This window comes from Nuphar pumila, chromosome 6, assembly GCF_984573655.1.
Source record: "Nuphar pumila chromosome 6, dmNupPumi1.hap1.1, whole genome shotgun sequence".
Classification (NCBI taxonomy): Eukaryota; Viridiplantae; Streptophyta; class Magnoliopsida; order Nymphaeales; family Nymphaeaceae; genus Nuphar; species Nuphar pumila.
The window spans coordinates 8,967,008-8,983,015 of NC_143254.1; the positions used below are offsets into that span (position 1 = coordinate 8,967,008).

The 16,008-nt window shown below is 35.8% G+C and overlaps 2 protein-coding genes across 2 annotated transcripts in view; both read right to left on the reverse strand.

Annotated features, from left to right (window-relative positions):
• Positions 1-404: 404 nt before the first annotated feature.
• DAL1 (E3 Ubiquitin ligase family protein) lies at positions 405-8,106 on the reverse strand. Its single transcript, XM_090011058.1, has 11 exons — positions 7,790-8,106; positions 7,602-7,654; positions 6,436-6,560; positions 6,235-6,330; positions 5,650-5,787; positions 5,499-5,564; positions 3,857-3,969; positions 3,527-3,637; positions 2,888-2,931; positions 2,655-2,769; positions 405-847 (listed from the first exon to the last, which is right to left on the reverse strand). Exons 1-11 carry the CDS (start codon positions 7,861-7,863, stop codon positions 745-747), a joined length of 1,038 nt encoding a protein of 345 aa, XP_089867184.1. The 5' UTR covers positions 7,864-8,106; the 3' UTR covers positions 405-744.
• Positions 8,107-10,740: 2,634 nt separating this feature from the next.
• Positions 10,741-16,008, reverse strand: part of LOC149833847 (Mitochondrial inner membrane translocase complex, subunit Tim44-related protein) — an 82,527-nt gene continuing 77,259 nt past the window's right edge. The window contains exon 13 of the mRNA XM_090011063.1: positions 10,741-10,896. Within this exon, the coding sequence (XP_089867189.1) occupies positions 10,810-10,896 (87 nt within the window). The 3' untranslated portion in view covers positions 10,741-10,809. The remainder of the gene's footprint in view (positions 10,897-16,008) is intronic.

Genomic DNA, 16,008 nt, shown 5'->3' on the forward strand with positions numbered 1-16,008 from the left:
ACGAAAAATGAGGCCTAACATGTTCAGTTCTCATATATATATATATATATATATATATGAGAGAGAGAGAGAGAGAGAGAGAGAGAGAGATTCATGTATGCATTTGGCAGCACCATTTCCAACGGAATTCCAATTAAGCCAGGACAACTAATATTTGAGTTTCAAACAAAGAAGAAAACAAAAAACTAAAGCACTTTAACTCGTACCCTAATATCAAAGGCTTATAGCAGTTAGATGCAGCTGGCATGCAAAGCACCAATGAAATTTGACAGGAATACTGGATTGCAGAAACCACACTGTTAAACATGGCAACGGCAAAGAAATGTAAATGCTGTATTTGCAATGGTGGTGGACAAACTGTTGTTTATATCAGGGATTATAACTTTTTTTTTGCGAGAAAAATATAACTTAAAAATTTGTAATCATTTCCTTTCACAGCATATGGAACATAAACAGTATGCTTCCCCAACTCCAATAATCAGAAATTTACATCTTCACCATCACTGAAATGACAAGGACATGATAAAGCCAGGTTCCTAACAGACGGAAAAAAAAAACCCACAGTAAAGACATGGACTTTTACACTTTGATTGAACATCAGTGATGAATATATGCATCACTGCTACCACCCAGCTGCTAGTGCTGCCCAAAATTGGTGAATCAAGTTGAGAATTTCACAGCCACCAACTCCACTGGCGATATCCAAATTTTAGTTATGGTGCATTCTCAAATCGCAAATCATTATCAATGCCGGAAGGTCCTGACTACTTGCTCAATCCTTCGGCGGCAAAGTGGGCAGTTTGCCAATTGCGAAGAGCAAGACGTGCAGCAACACATGTGACCACACCTGAAAGAAGATGCAGAATCTATGTAAAAATTACAAAATGCTCTTACCTTCTTGCAAACAACAGACAAGTATGACACCCTCTAGATACAGGCAGTGAAGAATACTGTTGGGAGGCTTTCTATAGGAGTCCAATAATTAGTAAAAATATATGAAGGTACTAAAGCAGAACTAAGGTTATCAGGCTCAGTATCATATGGATGTTATGCGTAATATTTTCCATACACATACATTTACCGTAATGCTTTAGCATTTCCACAACAAGCTTGCTTTGAACAATCATTATTTGTTTTGAAAAGTGACCGTACTGTACAACAAAAATGATGTGTTTCCCCAAAAACCTTACAATTTGCTAAAATCCACTGATGTCCAAAATCGCAAATGTTGGACATTAAAATGACCATTTTAACCTTCGCATGTGTGAACCTGATGAAGCTATGCAGACTTTCTCAGTGAAAGACTTTACTACTGATTTTCGACTTAGAAATTGAAGGATGAAGAAGTCAGCATATATTTTATGAGGATGAGAAAGTCTACATATATTTTATGACCTTATGAAGTTTGCATATATTTAATGACGAGGTCCGCATAAAATATAGACGAGGATGAGGAAGTCTGCATAAAATATATGCATACTTTCTCATCCTTAAATTTCTAGGTCAAAAATCAATAGTAAAGTTTGTCACAGAGGAAATCCGCGTATCTTCAAGAGGTCCGCACATGCGAAGGTTAAAATGATCATTTTAATGCTCAACATTTGCAATTTTGGACATCAGTGGATTTTGACAAATTGTAGGGTTTTTTTAGAAACACATCATTTTTGTTGTACCATACGGTCATTTTTCTTATTTGTTTTATCAAAGGGTATCAGGGAACTCTGGGTGGGGAAGCTTGCCCTTTTGGAAATGATCTCAACACTGCAAATTGTGATTAGTCCAGTGGAAGACCCTATGCACCCAGTGGGTCTACTTTGTTCCTCAGAATCAATCACAATTTGAAAAATGAGTGCAACTGAACACCACATCTTCCAGCATCCAATCATATTGATAATTGACCTTGTTGCTAGAAAGTACAGGATATTTAAAAGCACTTATAATCCAATATTAATTTGTCAAACTGATGAGCATGCAACAATAAAGCTGGAGAACAATCTGCCTAAATTGCTTACAGCACAACCCTCCAACAAAACCAAACTTGACAAGAACAGACAACTGGTTACTTGAACTTTTGTTTCATTCTTTTAACTCATATTCTCTACTTCAAAGTGATGCAAATGACAGCTAGCCTAGGTGAACAATCAAAGATGTGTGTGTGTGTGTGTGTACATGTATGCTTGTCTAAAACATAGTTACCAGAGTAAAAAATGGGTGAGATAAGTGACACATGAAGCAAAAAACAAGTGTTTTAAGAAATGCCTCAATGCGTGAAACACTTAGGAAGCATAAGAGGAAGCAAGTAAGAAGTGATAATGGAAGGAAGCAGGAAGTAACATTAAAAAAAAAACAAGAAAAGATAAAACCTGTTTTTTTATTTAAATGAATCTTAAAGATTTGCCCAAAAAAGGCCCCATCATATATAGGTTGTATAATAAAAAAACAGCTTTTTAAAAAACAAAATAATTCTTTTTAAATGAAAAGTACATTTGCAACATCAACAAAAGTCTGATTTTATAGTGGAAGACAGGAAGAGTGAGTTTCCAATAAAGTTTCAGAAGCATGAAATAAATGTGTGGTGTTGCACTTCCAAAGCAAGCTTCCAGGTTTTTACTAGTTTCTGTCAAATATGGTCTATAGAAGTTTTGGACACTTACGGCACAAAAACTGCATTATATTCCTGCTCAAGGCATATTACACACAGGTCTGGCATTAGACGGTCCCTCTTTGCAGTATCAACATCCGATTCATTCTCAGACTTCCCATTAGAGCCTGAAAATACAGTGAACTCAAATGCTACTTACTCCAGATAAAATGGTAAGCATCTGAAAATGGGAAAAAGAAAGGACGGGCAAACATTAAAGCAAGAAGAGAAATTTCTAGAATTTACCTTGATTTTCCTGCTCTAATCGTTGTGCAGCAGCTTCAAGAACCCTAGGAAGTAAAAAAAAAAAGCAATTAAACATTACATGTAAGAGAAAGAGATGGAAGTGAGCTATGTTGGAGTCTGAGCCGCCAGATCACCAATTATAACGCTCATACCTCTGTATTTTTGATGTACTTACCTTTACTGTTTATAAATAATAAAAAGTACAAATATTTATACACAGTTAACATAAATTAATCAATTTTGTCTGGATGAGAACTGTTTAAAACAAGTTATAATTATCAATGTGTCTGGATGTATTCCCTCTGTCAGGAATATATGGGAACCATTTTCTCACGTTTACGATCACATGAGAAAATGGTTCTCGCAAGAATTAGTCTCCCAAAGCTAGAGAGAATGATTCTCTTCTTGGTGTAAGCAAACATGCCCTCCATAAAAAAAACTAGAATATTTTACCTTCAAGTTTCTAATATATAATGAGTGCAATTTCAGATGCACTGGTGAATGGAATCACAAAGGCATCCAACATATAAGCATGTCATCTTTTCCCCAAAACAGATTCAGATATGCCACTTCCCATGCTAGTCAATTACTTGTGCTAAAATGTCTACAGATGGGAAACCACTGCAAAATCAAGCTTACCTTTGTTGAAGAGCCCAACGCCGCCTTCTTTCAAGAATGCACTGGATAGCATGCTTAGCAAGCAGATAGATGCCAAAAACAGTGAACCCCATTGATGTGTACCGATACCATCTGCAGAAATTGGTTAGTAAATGACCAGAGCAAAAACATACAAAGCAAGATTTAGGGCCAGATAGAGTTGAAAAATTATAGCATAACGAGATTCGGCCCAACTCAACCGGGTTATACACAAACTCAGAGCTAAATTGCTTGGGTCAACATATCTCTTGATTCAAAGGGTGAGTCCTGAGTTGGGCCATTGGACCCGCAAGCACCAGAGTAGATAAGTACCTTGCCCATTTGCCAAGGTTTGAGATGAGCTGATCAATGTTTTTAGGTGTAACATAAAATGGCCCTTTATGTGGTCGATGAATCCTTACTGTTCCTATATCATCCTTCACAGCCTACACAAAAGAATAATATATGACCATTACAAGAATAGTGGTAGTAGGAGCATCATGATGAGAACAAGAAAAGAATAATGATAAATTTATAATAGTAACAATGATAGCATCAGTAGTAGCAGCCGGTATAGGAAGATCAATAAGTTTACAATGACATACTGCCCTAGAAAGAACTAGCACCTACACAAAAGAATAATATATGACCATTACAAGAATAGTGGTAGTAGTGGCATCATGACGAGAACAAGAGAAGAATAATGATAAATTTATAACAGTAACAATGATAGCATCAGTAGTAGCAGCCGGTATAGGAAGATCAATAAGTTTACAATGACATACTGCTCTAGAAAGAACAACTAGCACCTTGTTGCCCTATTTATATTATATGGAAATTTGGTTCATCCAAGGCAAATTTCATGATATTTATCACCCACATAGTTCAGTCTGATGAAATGGGATAGTAGTAGCTTCCCATTGAGCTATGCCATAATTATGTATGAAAGAAACCATCGTTTACCATCTTCGTCAAGGGATTTATTAAATTTTACATGCAAAGTGATAAAAGACCATGAAAACCAAATCTGTTATGTTCCAACTGTTTCTGTTTGTAGTAAAACATGTTTCATTGCATTCACGTATCTGATATGAAGCGGTCTTCTATATTAAATGCACTAGTAATGATTACTTGTTAATAATTGGAACTTTCTATGGTTTATGGATTAAAAAAAATGCCGTATTCATTAGTAAAAGATTCAGTGATTTTGCCTATAACCAATCTTGGTGACAAATATCGTTCTCAAAATATTCTTCGCAAGGGAAGATGTTAAGAAAGATTATTTTTTCTTGGAATATTTGGTGGTTAAAATTATCAAAAACAAAAAACAAAATAAACATATAGACCATACCATAGTCACCTGTATCGATCAAGGTAACTTTTAACCAAGGGTTTTTTCTCGGAGAGATTCTCAATAAGTGTTTTTTCTTGGGAAATCTTGGAAGATTAAAAAAATTGAAAAAATATAAATAGTAATGAAAAAAGATAAAAAAATTTATTGCACCATTTTTCTTGAAAAATCTAAAGAAGCAAGTTTTAAAATGTTTTAAAATACAAAAGAAACAAAAAACTACAAAAACTAGACTTAATATAAAAAGACATTTTTTTCCTTTAAATACAGTAAAAAATGTCATGATATTATCACAAGATATTCAATTCTGGCGGTATTTTGAAAATGTCGCGATATATTGCTGATAATATCAGCTTACTCTAAATCACCAATATTATCGTGATATTTTCAAAATATCGGTGCTATCAGTGACTATGATATAGACTAAAAGTAGCCATATAAATTCATGACAAAAGTCACAACAAACAAAAAATTGATAAATAGAGTGAGATGCTGTAATGAAATTGTGATGGATCCAATTCAACACCAATATCATGACATAGAGCCAAACCTCTTAAAAAGAATGTTACATTTATTTAATCAAAATAAAAGTGAGATGCATATCTACACACAAAAAAAGCTTACCTCACCAACAACAGTCAAAGAGGTACCAGTGGGAAGAACTCTCTCAATTCGCTTCACCCCAAGCATCTGACAAAAAAGACTGTGTTAACAAGGTTAACAGACAACTATCATTGTTCTTCTCACTCTGATAAGGAGTATTTATCCCACAAACCTTTAGTCCTTGTAAATAATCCAATGTACCGCGTACAAGAGATCGCCCTGACTCCTCAAAAACCTCACTAGCAACAGTTAAAGCTAATCCAGTAGCTTGCCTGGCACCGACAACATATACCCTTCCAGTTCCATCATCCTGTATTGAATTAATGTAATCAGTAGCAATTTCAACACAGACCACCTTTTTAACAAAGTTAAATGCAAAACCAGAGATTAGAAGTGAGTAAGGCAGATACCAGAAAAGGACAAAGGAAAGAGCTAGATGATGAAAACTCATAATCAAAATATACTCCAAACAATGTGTCTACAAATCCAAGACATATTCTTTCCAGCGGAGTAGAAAATAAGATGGATAAAATATACCATATGATATGTGTATGATACAGAATAAACTTCATGCTAAATACATAATTTATATTCCATTAGAGTTTCTATTCATTTTCTTTTTGGTTCATACAATTTCTAGTCCCCTTGCAACAGAAAACAAATAAGTAGACAACTAATAAGCATGATAACATAAAACAAGGCCAATAATGGAAATTGAATATCTCAAGATTTACATGGAAAACACGTTACCACTTACCAGATACCAAGGGACCTCTTTACTCATAGAAAGCATCAAAGCGGAGTCTTGGATCCAGGAACCAGCATCATTATGCTTCAAAAAGTGCTGTTCTGCCTGAAACAGCCAGATAACCCATCGCCTATTAGCAAGAAAAATGAAAGAGCAATAAAATTCAACAATGGTATTGTAAGTGCTCATGGCATGAAGGGTGGACTTTACCGTTTCCTCCAAAATTACTCCTCTCAAGCCACTATGTTCACATTTGATTGGCGTGTCTGACCCAACTCTTCCAGAAATGGTCACAACGAGAGGCAATACTTTGCATGCAGTGTCTAGTAGGAGGGCTGTGAACAACAGTATGAAAGTCAGCACTTCTAACCTAACATGCCTATTATACAATTTTACAAAATCACCATTTTACTTCCATTTAACAGGACAGAGTCTATATTTGCAAATGGCAACATAAAGAAACCATAGAGGCCCTGTTTGCATAGCCACAACTGAATAGAACTTGCCACCAAATGGGAAGAGCTATATCAAATCCGTACTCCATCTTACGCCTGTAAATGCTAAAGAGAACACTAGCACCTGCACACAGGTGCGTGTATCATGCATGCACATGAACCTTTACCCTGTATATGTAACATACACGAGACCTAGGACTAGATCTGCAGCTCTTTAACCAAGCATCTTGAGTGAATTCGTCTTCACGTAATTGCCGTAAATAAAGGGACAAACATTTAAACAATACCTTCCATTGTCTATGTGCAAAAATTATTAGCCCGCAAAAGAAAAAAATTATTCATGGTGTTTTCTCTCAACAGAAAACGAGAAAAGAAAGTCACTAACTAACACCGGAAGGGAAGCTTCTATGAAGCAAGAAGAGTTCACCTTCAAGAATTGTCCTCACCCTCACAATATGAATTACAAAATTTGTATTTTCCTTTCAAATACCAATCCAACTCCAACATAAGCACAATGAATCAATAATGCCCAATGAACTCTTACTAAACCAACCAAAACCACAAGAAATCTCCTTCACTCTGCTAGCTGATATACTGGGAGAAAAACAGGGTTAAGTCCTTCAACTCTTTTCATTTAAGAAATTTAATCCAATCACTATTGACCAACTAAAATTTCTTATAGAATCAACCAAAACCGCCAGATTAGAACCAAATTCCGATTGCCAACAGATTGAACCCAAAGAAAAAAAAACCAAAATTTCCATGATAAGAATCATCAAGAGAAAAATTCATTATCCCAATTCAGATGAGATTAAAACTCAAACAGGCAGGATCATGTCCCCAAAAGCCAAACAGAAAAAATAAAGGGAAATTACTCGACCAGAAACAAACAAAGGACGCGAATTTGAAGAACCCACTTACCCAAATCCTTCAATTGGCTAACCCTCGTCACAGACTTCAGAACGTCGGCATCCCTTCACACAAACCAACACCACCATCAACGCATCAATATCTCATAAACCAGCACACAATCAAATACAGAAAACCTATTAGATTGCCAACATGGAAGCCCTAAAAAATTGAGAAGCAGCAGAACCAATTGCACATACCTCCCGCTGTTCCTCCCCAAGAGGTACAGCGCAGCTGCACTCAGACAGCAGCTCACACCACCCCATGGAATCATCCTCAACGGCTACCAATACTCCGAAGTAGAGAACAAATGCGAGATTAAGTAAAAGCAACTCATACCCAGAAAGCCAAAAACCGTCGCGCGAGTGGTGCCAAAATTTTGCAGAGAGAGAGAGGGATCTTCTGAGTGAAGAAGGCAGAATCTGGTACCAAGAGCAGAGAAGAGGACAAGGTGGAACAAGAATTTCCTCTTACCTTTAGATTTGATCAAGAAATCTCTCCCTCCTCTCTCTCTCCACGTGAAGACGCTAGCTAAGCTAAGAGATAGAAAGGGCAAGGGCAGACAGACGCTAAACAGGCGCCGCATTGACAAGAATATTATTGGTTGACAACTTAAAATGACGAAAAAGCCCTTCAAATTAGGAGACCGCCCATCCATGCCGTGTGGTCAGGTCAAGGGATGTAAACGAGTCGGATCTAGGAATTACCAAGTTCGACCCAATCGGATCTGATTAGGTCAGGTTTGGATTGGGACTCGAGTTTAGATGCAAAACTTAATACCAAAGCTATTATTAATCGGCTATGAATTTGGCTATAGAATCCCACTAATGGAATTTGGATTTGAGTCGGGTTACATCCAAATGGTTTATTCAACCCCCCCCCCCCTCTTTTGTTTTTCATGAAAGTAACCTTACATATTGAGAATTGGTTTTGGATCACTCGATTATGATGTGTACGTACTATTTTATTGGCCTTGAAAAATTAAGGGCTTACATTTTTTGATATTTCTCGGCTTGCAAAATCATGTTTTTCATCAAAAAATGCAATTTAAGAGCCCGTCCCTAGCATTTAGACTATAATGATCCTACCTATAAGGTTTGATTGGGTCAACTCAGTCCACAACTATGATTTGTAGCTCATTCAAATGGCCAGGTCGACATGACCAAATACTAACCTTTTAGTTTCAGTTATAAAGATCTAATTGTGAATCTGTTTAGAATCCAAAACCAGTGGACATTTGACTCCATTTACATGCAAAATGCATATCGAATTAGCCTGAATATCTGATAGGATCCCGTTCCAGTAGTTTTTCATTCAAATCCAGATTACAATAGGTAAGATCCAATTATATCTGCCTAACTGAAGCCCTCCCTTTTACATCCCGAGAGAAGATCCAGAGATCTAGTCCGATCACTAGATGCCAGTGAGAGAGGGGTTGGGATGCGTGGCATACAAGGTACTCAACTAATGACTGATCTCTCTGGGAGGAAGGTCTTCGTTATTTTATACATTTGAGCTTTTGATGGTTTGTTGGATAAGGCGTGACTTGGAGTGAGGATGGCAATCATTGGTCAACGAAAAATTCTCTACGGGTGGAAATATTTTTTCAATCCAAAACCGACACCTTAGTGCTAAATGGACATGAATTGTGGTTCTCCATAATGCTCACATGCTCTCTTGCCATTTTAGAGCAGATCTGTTCACTGAACTGAGAATGAAGTTGGCAACTCCACCACCACAAACACCATTCACAAGAGGACGTTTTTGGCAACTCCATCCTCAATACCACATTTTGGCAAAACTACATTTTTACAACGCATGGAAATGGTAAATAAGATCCCAACATGTAGATATTTTAATTGATTTTTTTCTGTTAGACCTGCATTTGAACCTGGATCTAATGTTTATACTTATAAACGTAAAATTCTTGTTTCCAACACTTTCTTTTTTCAACCAATCCCAGCACTGACATACAAAATTTGGATCTAGTTTCAATTTTATAACATTGAATCTAGTTTAGATCCAGATCCATATCAAAGATTGTTCCTTAAAAGATAATCTCATATTTGGATGTCATGATCCAGCCAGTATCCCACCTGTTTGCACTACCATGTTTAGCTAAGAACCTGCTCACTGCTGCTTAAGCTAAAGGTAATGTGTGGTGGATTCGTATCTTGGTTAGAAGGAAAGGAACAAGTTTAGCATATTTTTCTTCTTGTGAAAGGTCGTAACACACTAGTCATTGAACTTTTTAGAACAATAACCCAATGGTGCAACATACAAAGTTTTATCATCCACATACAGTTTCTCCTAGAGTTCTGAATGTTCCTTGCCGCAAGGCCGAAGCCAATGGAAAACCATCTCCAGTAAGCAAGAGGAGAGTGCCCATAGAGTTTTACACCACTGACACTGAAAAAAGGCCATTATCAATGTAGCAGCCCTTCAACCTGTAACGAGCGAGACGTCTAATACAAAGTGATAGTTTCTCCTCATTATCAAACCAAAAAAAAAAGTAAATTCATGTGATTGCAGTGCTCCTGCACAAGCATGAAGAGTGCATGAATGAACTCATGAACATAAACTCCTCAAGTTCACATAGAGCATCCAAGAACATGCAGGCAAGCAGGAAGATGTCAAGGTGCGGGAATCATGAAAGCGCCATGGCTCCATAGTTGTCCGTGTATGTTTGATTTACCATACCTGATCAATCATTTAGGCTTGAAACCTTTGGCTTAGGTTAGGTCCTGTCGGTCAGCTTAATTAGCTGAGCTTGCCCTGCTCAAGCATTGCCTGTTTCAACACGATAAGAGCCCGAGCACATCTCTCACAAGCTCAAGTTAAGAGCTGGCTCATTAATTAAAACAAAATTAACCATTACGTTACATTCCAATAATGTCCCTAGTTATAAAACATAGAAAAAATACATAATAGGGGCAACAAAAGAAACATTAAAATACAGTTACAAGCAGAAACGTGATACTCAAAACACGTCAATCAATCTGGATCTAGATCCAGACCCAGAAGCTCACGTCTCAATATAGATGACCCAGATGGTGCAAAAAGAAAACAATTAGCCTAAAAAGCAGAGGAAGAGGGCAGATCCGAATCGGGGGGGGGGGGGGGGGGGGGGGGGTTGGGCGGGAAGGGAGAGACAGAGTGATGAATGGATATAAAAAAATTATGCAATGAATGCATCTATATATTTTTTCACAGGCACCTACTACAAGGATATCCGTCCACAAAGACGCCAATATGCTCCAGGGTGAAAAAGAGATCTCTCAAATACCCAAATATCATGCACCAGTACCTAACAAAGGAAAAGTAGAAAATAATGCATAAGACGGACATCAGTACATAAAATAGAAGGCCAAAGAACCCTCACAATAAATGAATCTCCAGATGTTCAATTATTCTTCAGTCTATGAAAAGAAATGGAACTCTAGAGCTTTCAAAGATCAGAACACTCATCATTCATGCCATCCAGATAAAATGCCAATTATAAACAGGAAATTACAAAATTATGTTTTATCTGAGAAGAACAATAGCAAGAAACTCATTCAGCAGCATTACCTTAACAGCTACTGGTATTACCGTATGGTGTCATCTCTTTTAAGACAATGACAGCTAGAGTCGGTAATCAAGCTGAACAAACTCAGCTTTTACTATTTAGGATTCGCTCATTTAGGCTCAGTGCCATCATAGGAGTACCAAGGGCTTCAGTTGCCACCACTTTGAATGGAAGCTCAAGCTCGCTTACTTATACAAAAGGTAAATGTTTTTTAGTATACATAATTTAATATAGTAAAATGATAGAGGACATGCACAGATCAAATTAATCAACCTCGTGAGCAAAACTCCACCCAGTAACCAACTACTCTCTGCTGGTCATTTGGCACACAAATTCACACACACACACAAGACAATTGGCAGGTCCTAACCAATTTCATATCAAAACCTATGTAACATGGGTACTTCTACTACCAATCCCCCATACCCATGCCATACTCATTCGGATACTTGGATACTTTGGATATGAGTTAACTGGCTTTCAGACTTGACTTCAACCTATTTTATCCATTTTTTGTGGGACATTGTTCTAATTTTTCTGGAATGCTCCAATTAGCACCTCTTGTTAATCAAAGATAGTGTGCAGCCTCCACACTAATGAAAAACAATTTGGGGTTAGAGTTCTCTTCTCTCAAGCATTCATTCTCTTCTCTTTGAATCTACGAAAATTATTATCATATCAGAGCTTGGGATTCATCCCATCTCAATCATTAAAAGATAATTATTGCCCTCTCCTACTTTGCTTTTATTCTCTCTTTCTTTCATTCTCTATTCTCCTCTTTCCTTGTTCCTCGAGAAAGCTTCTCCTCTCTTGCTTTCCCTTCACAAGTTGGTAGCCTTTGTTTTAATCTTGCTTCATGGGCCATTAAATCTCTACATCTATTTTTCCCTAAAATCATTTTGCAGTTAGCCATGGATGGCAAAAAATACCCAAATTCCTATTGGCTCAACTCCAATCAATCTTACCCAAAATCCTTAAAATGAATCCTACCCCCAATCCTAGTCTTATGAATTCTCAAAGTTCCCTTCATATTCCACCTAATCCTACCCAAATATCCTTCTCGAAAGTCCAAATTAAGTTGAATGATTCTAATAATTTCACCTGAAAGGATGATCTTGTAACCCAACATTAAGCTTCTTAAATCATTGTGACATTGATGGGGGTTCCAAGACACCTCCCACCATCATTACATGTGAGAAGCTCAAAAATAGATGGTTCTAAAGAAATGCATATTATCCTCAATCTGGCATATGAAGAATGGATGGTTTGTGACCAAGGCCATATTGGATGGATATATTGCACCCTATCAAGAGACATTCTATCACAAGTAGTTGTACTTCCAATGACACAAGGATCATGAAATGTGATGCAAGATTTTATGCACAAGTCTCCCTCGCTAATGTGATGCATCTAAGGCAATCCCTAATGGAATGCAAGAAGAACAAGTCTATCTTGAGTATTTAAAATATGTCGAGCAAATTTATGATCAACTGGCTATGGTGGGGTAACCTATAATGAACATGACAAAGTTTATTTATACAGTTTTTGACGTATTTTAGACTTTGTAATTGACAATCTACAATTTCATATGCAGAAGCATTTTTGTAAAGTGTAGTACATGAGAAAAGATTTGCTACAATCATTTGTATGTACAAATAGTTTAGCAAATCCTTATTTTTTCTTTTTCTTTTACTTTTTTGGGTAAATCTGACCCCGCAGATACAATCTACATGGACTGCTTAGCGAGGATTGATATTTGGATTGCCAGATTAAAATGAGTGACTTGGTTCTTTCAGCAATCCAAAAATTGATGGTCATAAACACTTCAAATTTTCTTGATTCATAAAAACATATTTTTTCATCAAAAAAACATGATCCTGTAATGAAATGAGAACAAAAGCAAACAAGTGTCTCTTATGGACTTACAAGAACACAACCAAACCAAGAAGAACATCAATTGATCAATCCACACCGCCCACACAAGGGTCAAAAATAAATACTTTTGTATTACACAAATGCTTAGAAAGCATTAGAGCAACGATCACAAAATGTGATCGTTGGGAGAAGCTCCAATAGCTAGTTGGAGCTGTCCCAATCAGTGGTACCAAAAGCAAAGATAAAAAAACAAAAAAATAACATTTATACATTCAACCCTTAATGGGCTGACTTCTATTACAATGTAAAATGACTGAAATACCCCTGATGGGTATTCCGGTTTACCTTATATATATATATATATATATATATATATATATATATATATATATATATATATATATATATATATATATATATTAGAAGCTTATCTTAACACCCCCCCTTCAAACTCACGACATAACAATCGATAATTTGCCAAGAAGGAAGTGAAATCTAGGTGACGTGAGCGCTTTAGTGAAGAAATCCACCAGTTGATACTCAGATGAAACATAAGGCAACGTGATGGTCTTCTTCAACGTAGTAGCATATCCATTTCAATGTGTTTGGTCCTTTCATGAAATGTATGATTGCTTGCAATGGATATTGTGCTCTTGTTGTCACAATATAATCGTGAGGGTTTTGCAAAGTGAACTTCCAAATCTTCTAATAATGGTTTCAACCATACTAACTCAAACATAGTTGTCACCATGGCACAGTACTCTGCTTCAGTGGAAGATCGACACTTTCTGTTGCTTTTTGTATCTCCATGAAATTAGAGAATCACCTAAAAAAATACAGAAACCAGTGGTTGAGCATCTATCATTCACAACATCCCCTCCCCAATCTAAATCAGAATATGCAATAACTTCCAACAAAAAAGAGGATGAAAGAAATAACCCATATTTAATAAAATTTCTAATATATCTAATAATTCTTATTACAACACTCCTATGTACTCCATGGGAGCATGTAAAAATTGATTAACAGAATAAATAGCATTAAAAATATCAAGACGAGTAATAGAGAGATAAGACAAAGTTTCAATCATTTGTCTATATGAAGTTGGATCCTTTAGAGGTTCTCAATCATCTTTCTTCATCTTTACATTGATGACTTTTGGAGTATCAACTCATTTTTCATCTGAGATTCTAGACTGTTCGATGATCTCTATTGCATACTTAGTTTGCGATAACAAATAACCACGAGGTGAGTAAGACACTTCTATTCCAATAAAATATCATAAAAAGCCAAGATATGTCATATAAAAGTTAGCTTTGAACACATTTTTGATATGACTAACTCTCTGCTTATCACCTCCTGTGATAATTATATCATCAACGTACAAAAGTAATATCATCATTCCTGCATTACAAGACTTAACAAACAATGTAGTGTTAGTATAAGAAGATTTAAAGTGAAGTTGTGTCATCACACTACTGAATCGATCATACCAAGCCTTGGGAGCTGACTTTAGACCATACAATGCTTTTCGTAACCGAACAATTTTTCCATATGTTAAACTTAAACCTGGTGGGAGATCGATGTAAACTTTTTCATTGAGATTACCATTCAAAAAGACATTTTTTACATTCTTTTAAAAGATTGAGTATTTTTTAATTAATGCTATAGAAATAAGAGTTCTAACAGTGAGCATTCGAGCAACTTGAGCAAATGTCTCGTCATAGTTTATTCTGTATTCTTGACAATATTCTTTGACTACTAACTTAGCTTTATATCTTTTTAATGTTCCATCACCTTTAATTTGTATCTTATAGACCCATCTATATCCTATAATTTTTCTTTCTTTAGGTAATGTTTAAATTTCTCAAGTTTTTGCCGTTTCTAAAGCTTTCAATAAGCATTCATTGCCTTAATCCATTCTTGATGGGTTTTAGCATCATGGTAAGATGGTGATTCTACATATGAGTGTATAGCCATTAGACAAACTCTATATTTAGGTTCAACAAAATCATAGGATATAAATCTATTAGGAGCCTTTGAAATTCTCATGGATTTTCTAACACTAGAGGAATCTATATCTTGAACTTGAGAATATCTTTCTAAAGCACACAATAGATGGTCTTCAGTATGTCGAGTATAGGTTTGAATTTTATGATGAGATAGATCTATATTATCAAGACCTTCATTCACATTCCCATGTGCATCACGAGTGTCCTCATTGTCACTCTCATGCATATCATGAATGTCATCACATCTTTCATACTCACTAACAAGGTCGAAAAGAAATGAATAGTCACAATGCTCTTGGATTTTCTTTTTACCAAATCCATTTTCGTTTTCAAGAAAAGTAACATTTCTTGAAACATATAATTTGTTTATTTCAATTTCATAACATATATACCCCTTTTGATTTTTGTCACAGCCTAAAAAAACACAAGGAATAGCTTTTGGGAAAAGTTTGTTGTTTTGGTTGGTAAGGACAAAATATTTACAACCAAAGACTCTTAACCTTTTATAATCAGGAGTTGTTTTAAATAATTTTTTAATAGGAGAAATGTTTTCAATAGTTTTTTAAGGCATTCTATTTATCAAATAAACCATCGTAAGAGCGACTTCGGCCCAAAACATTTTTGAAACATTTCTTGATATAAGTAGTGTTCTAGTACTCTCAACAATACGTCTATGCTTCCTTCCAACTAGTCCATTTTGTTGAGCAGTATAAGGGCATAATTTTTTACAAATAATCACACGTAAGTCAAGATAATTTTTGAACTCCTTTGACATAAATTCTCCATTGAAATCGGTTGTAAAGATTTTAATATTGATTTTAAATTGAGTCTTTGTATAACAATGAAATTTTTTGAAATAATCAAATACTTAGAATTTGTGTTTAAGAAAATATATCCAAGATCATTTACTATAATCATCCACAAACACAACATAATAAGATACTATTCCTTTAGATATAATCGG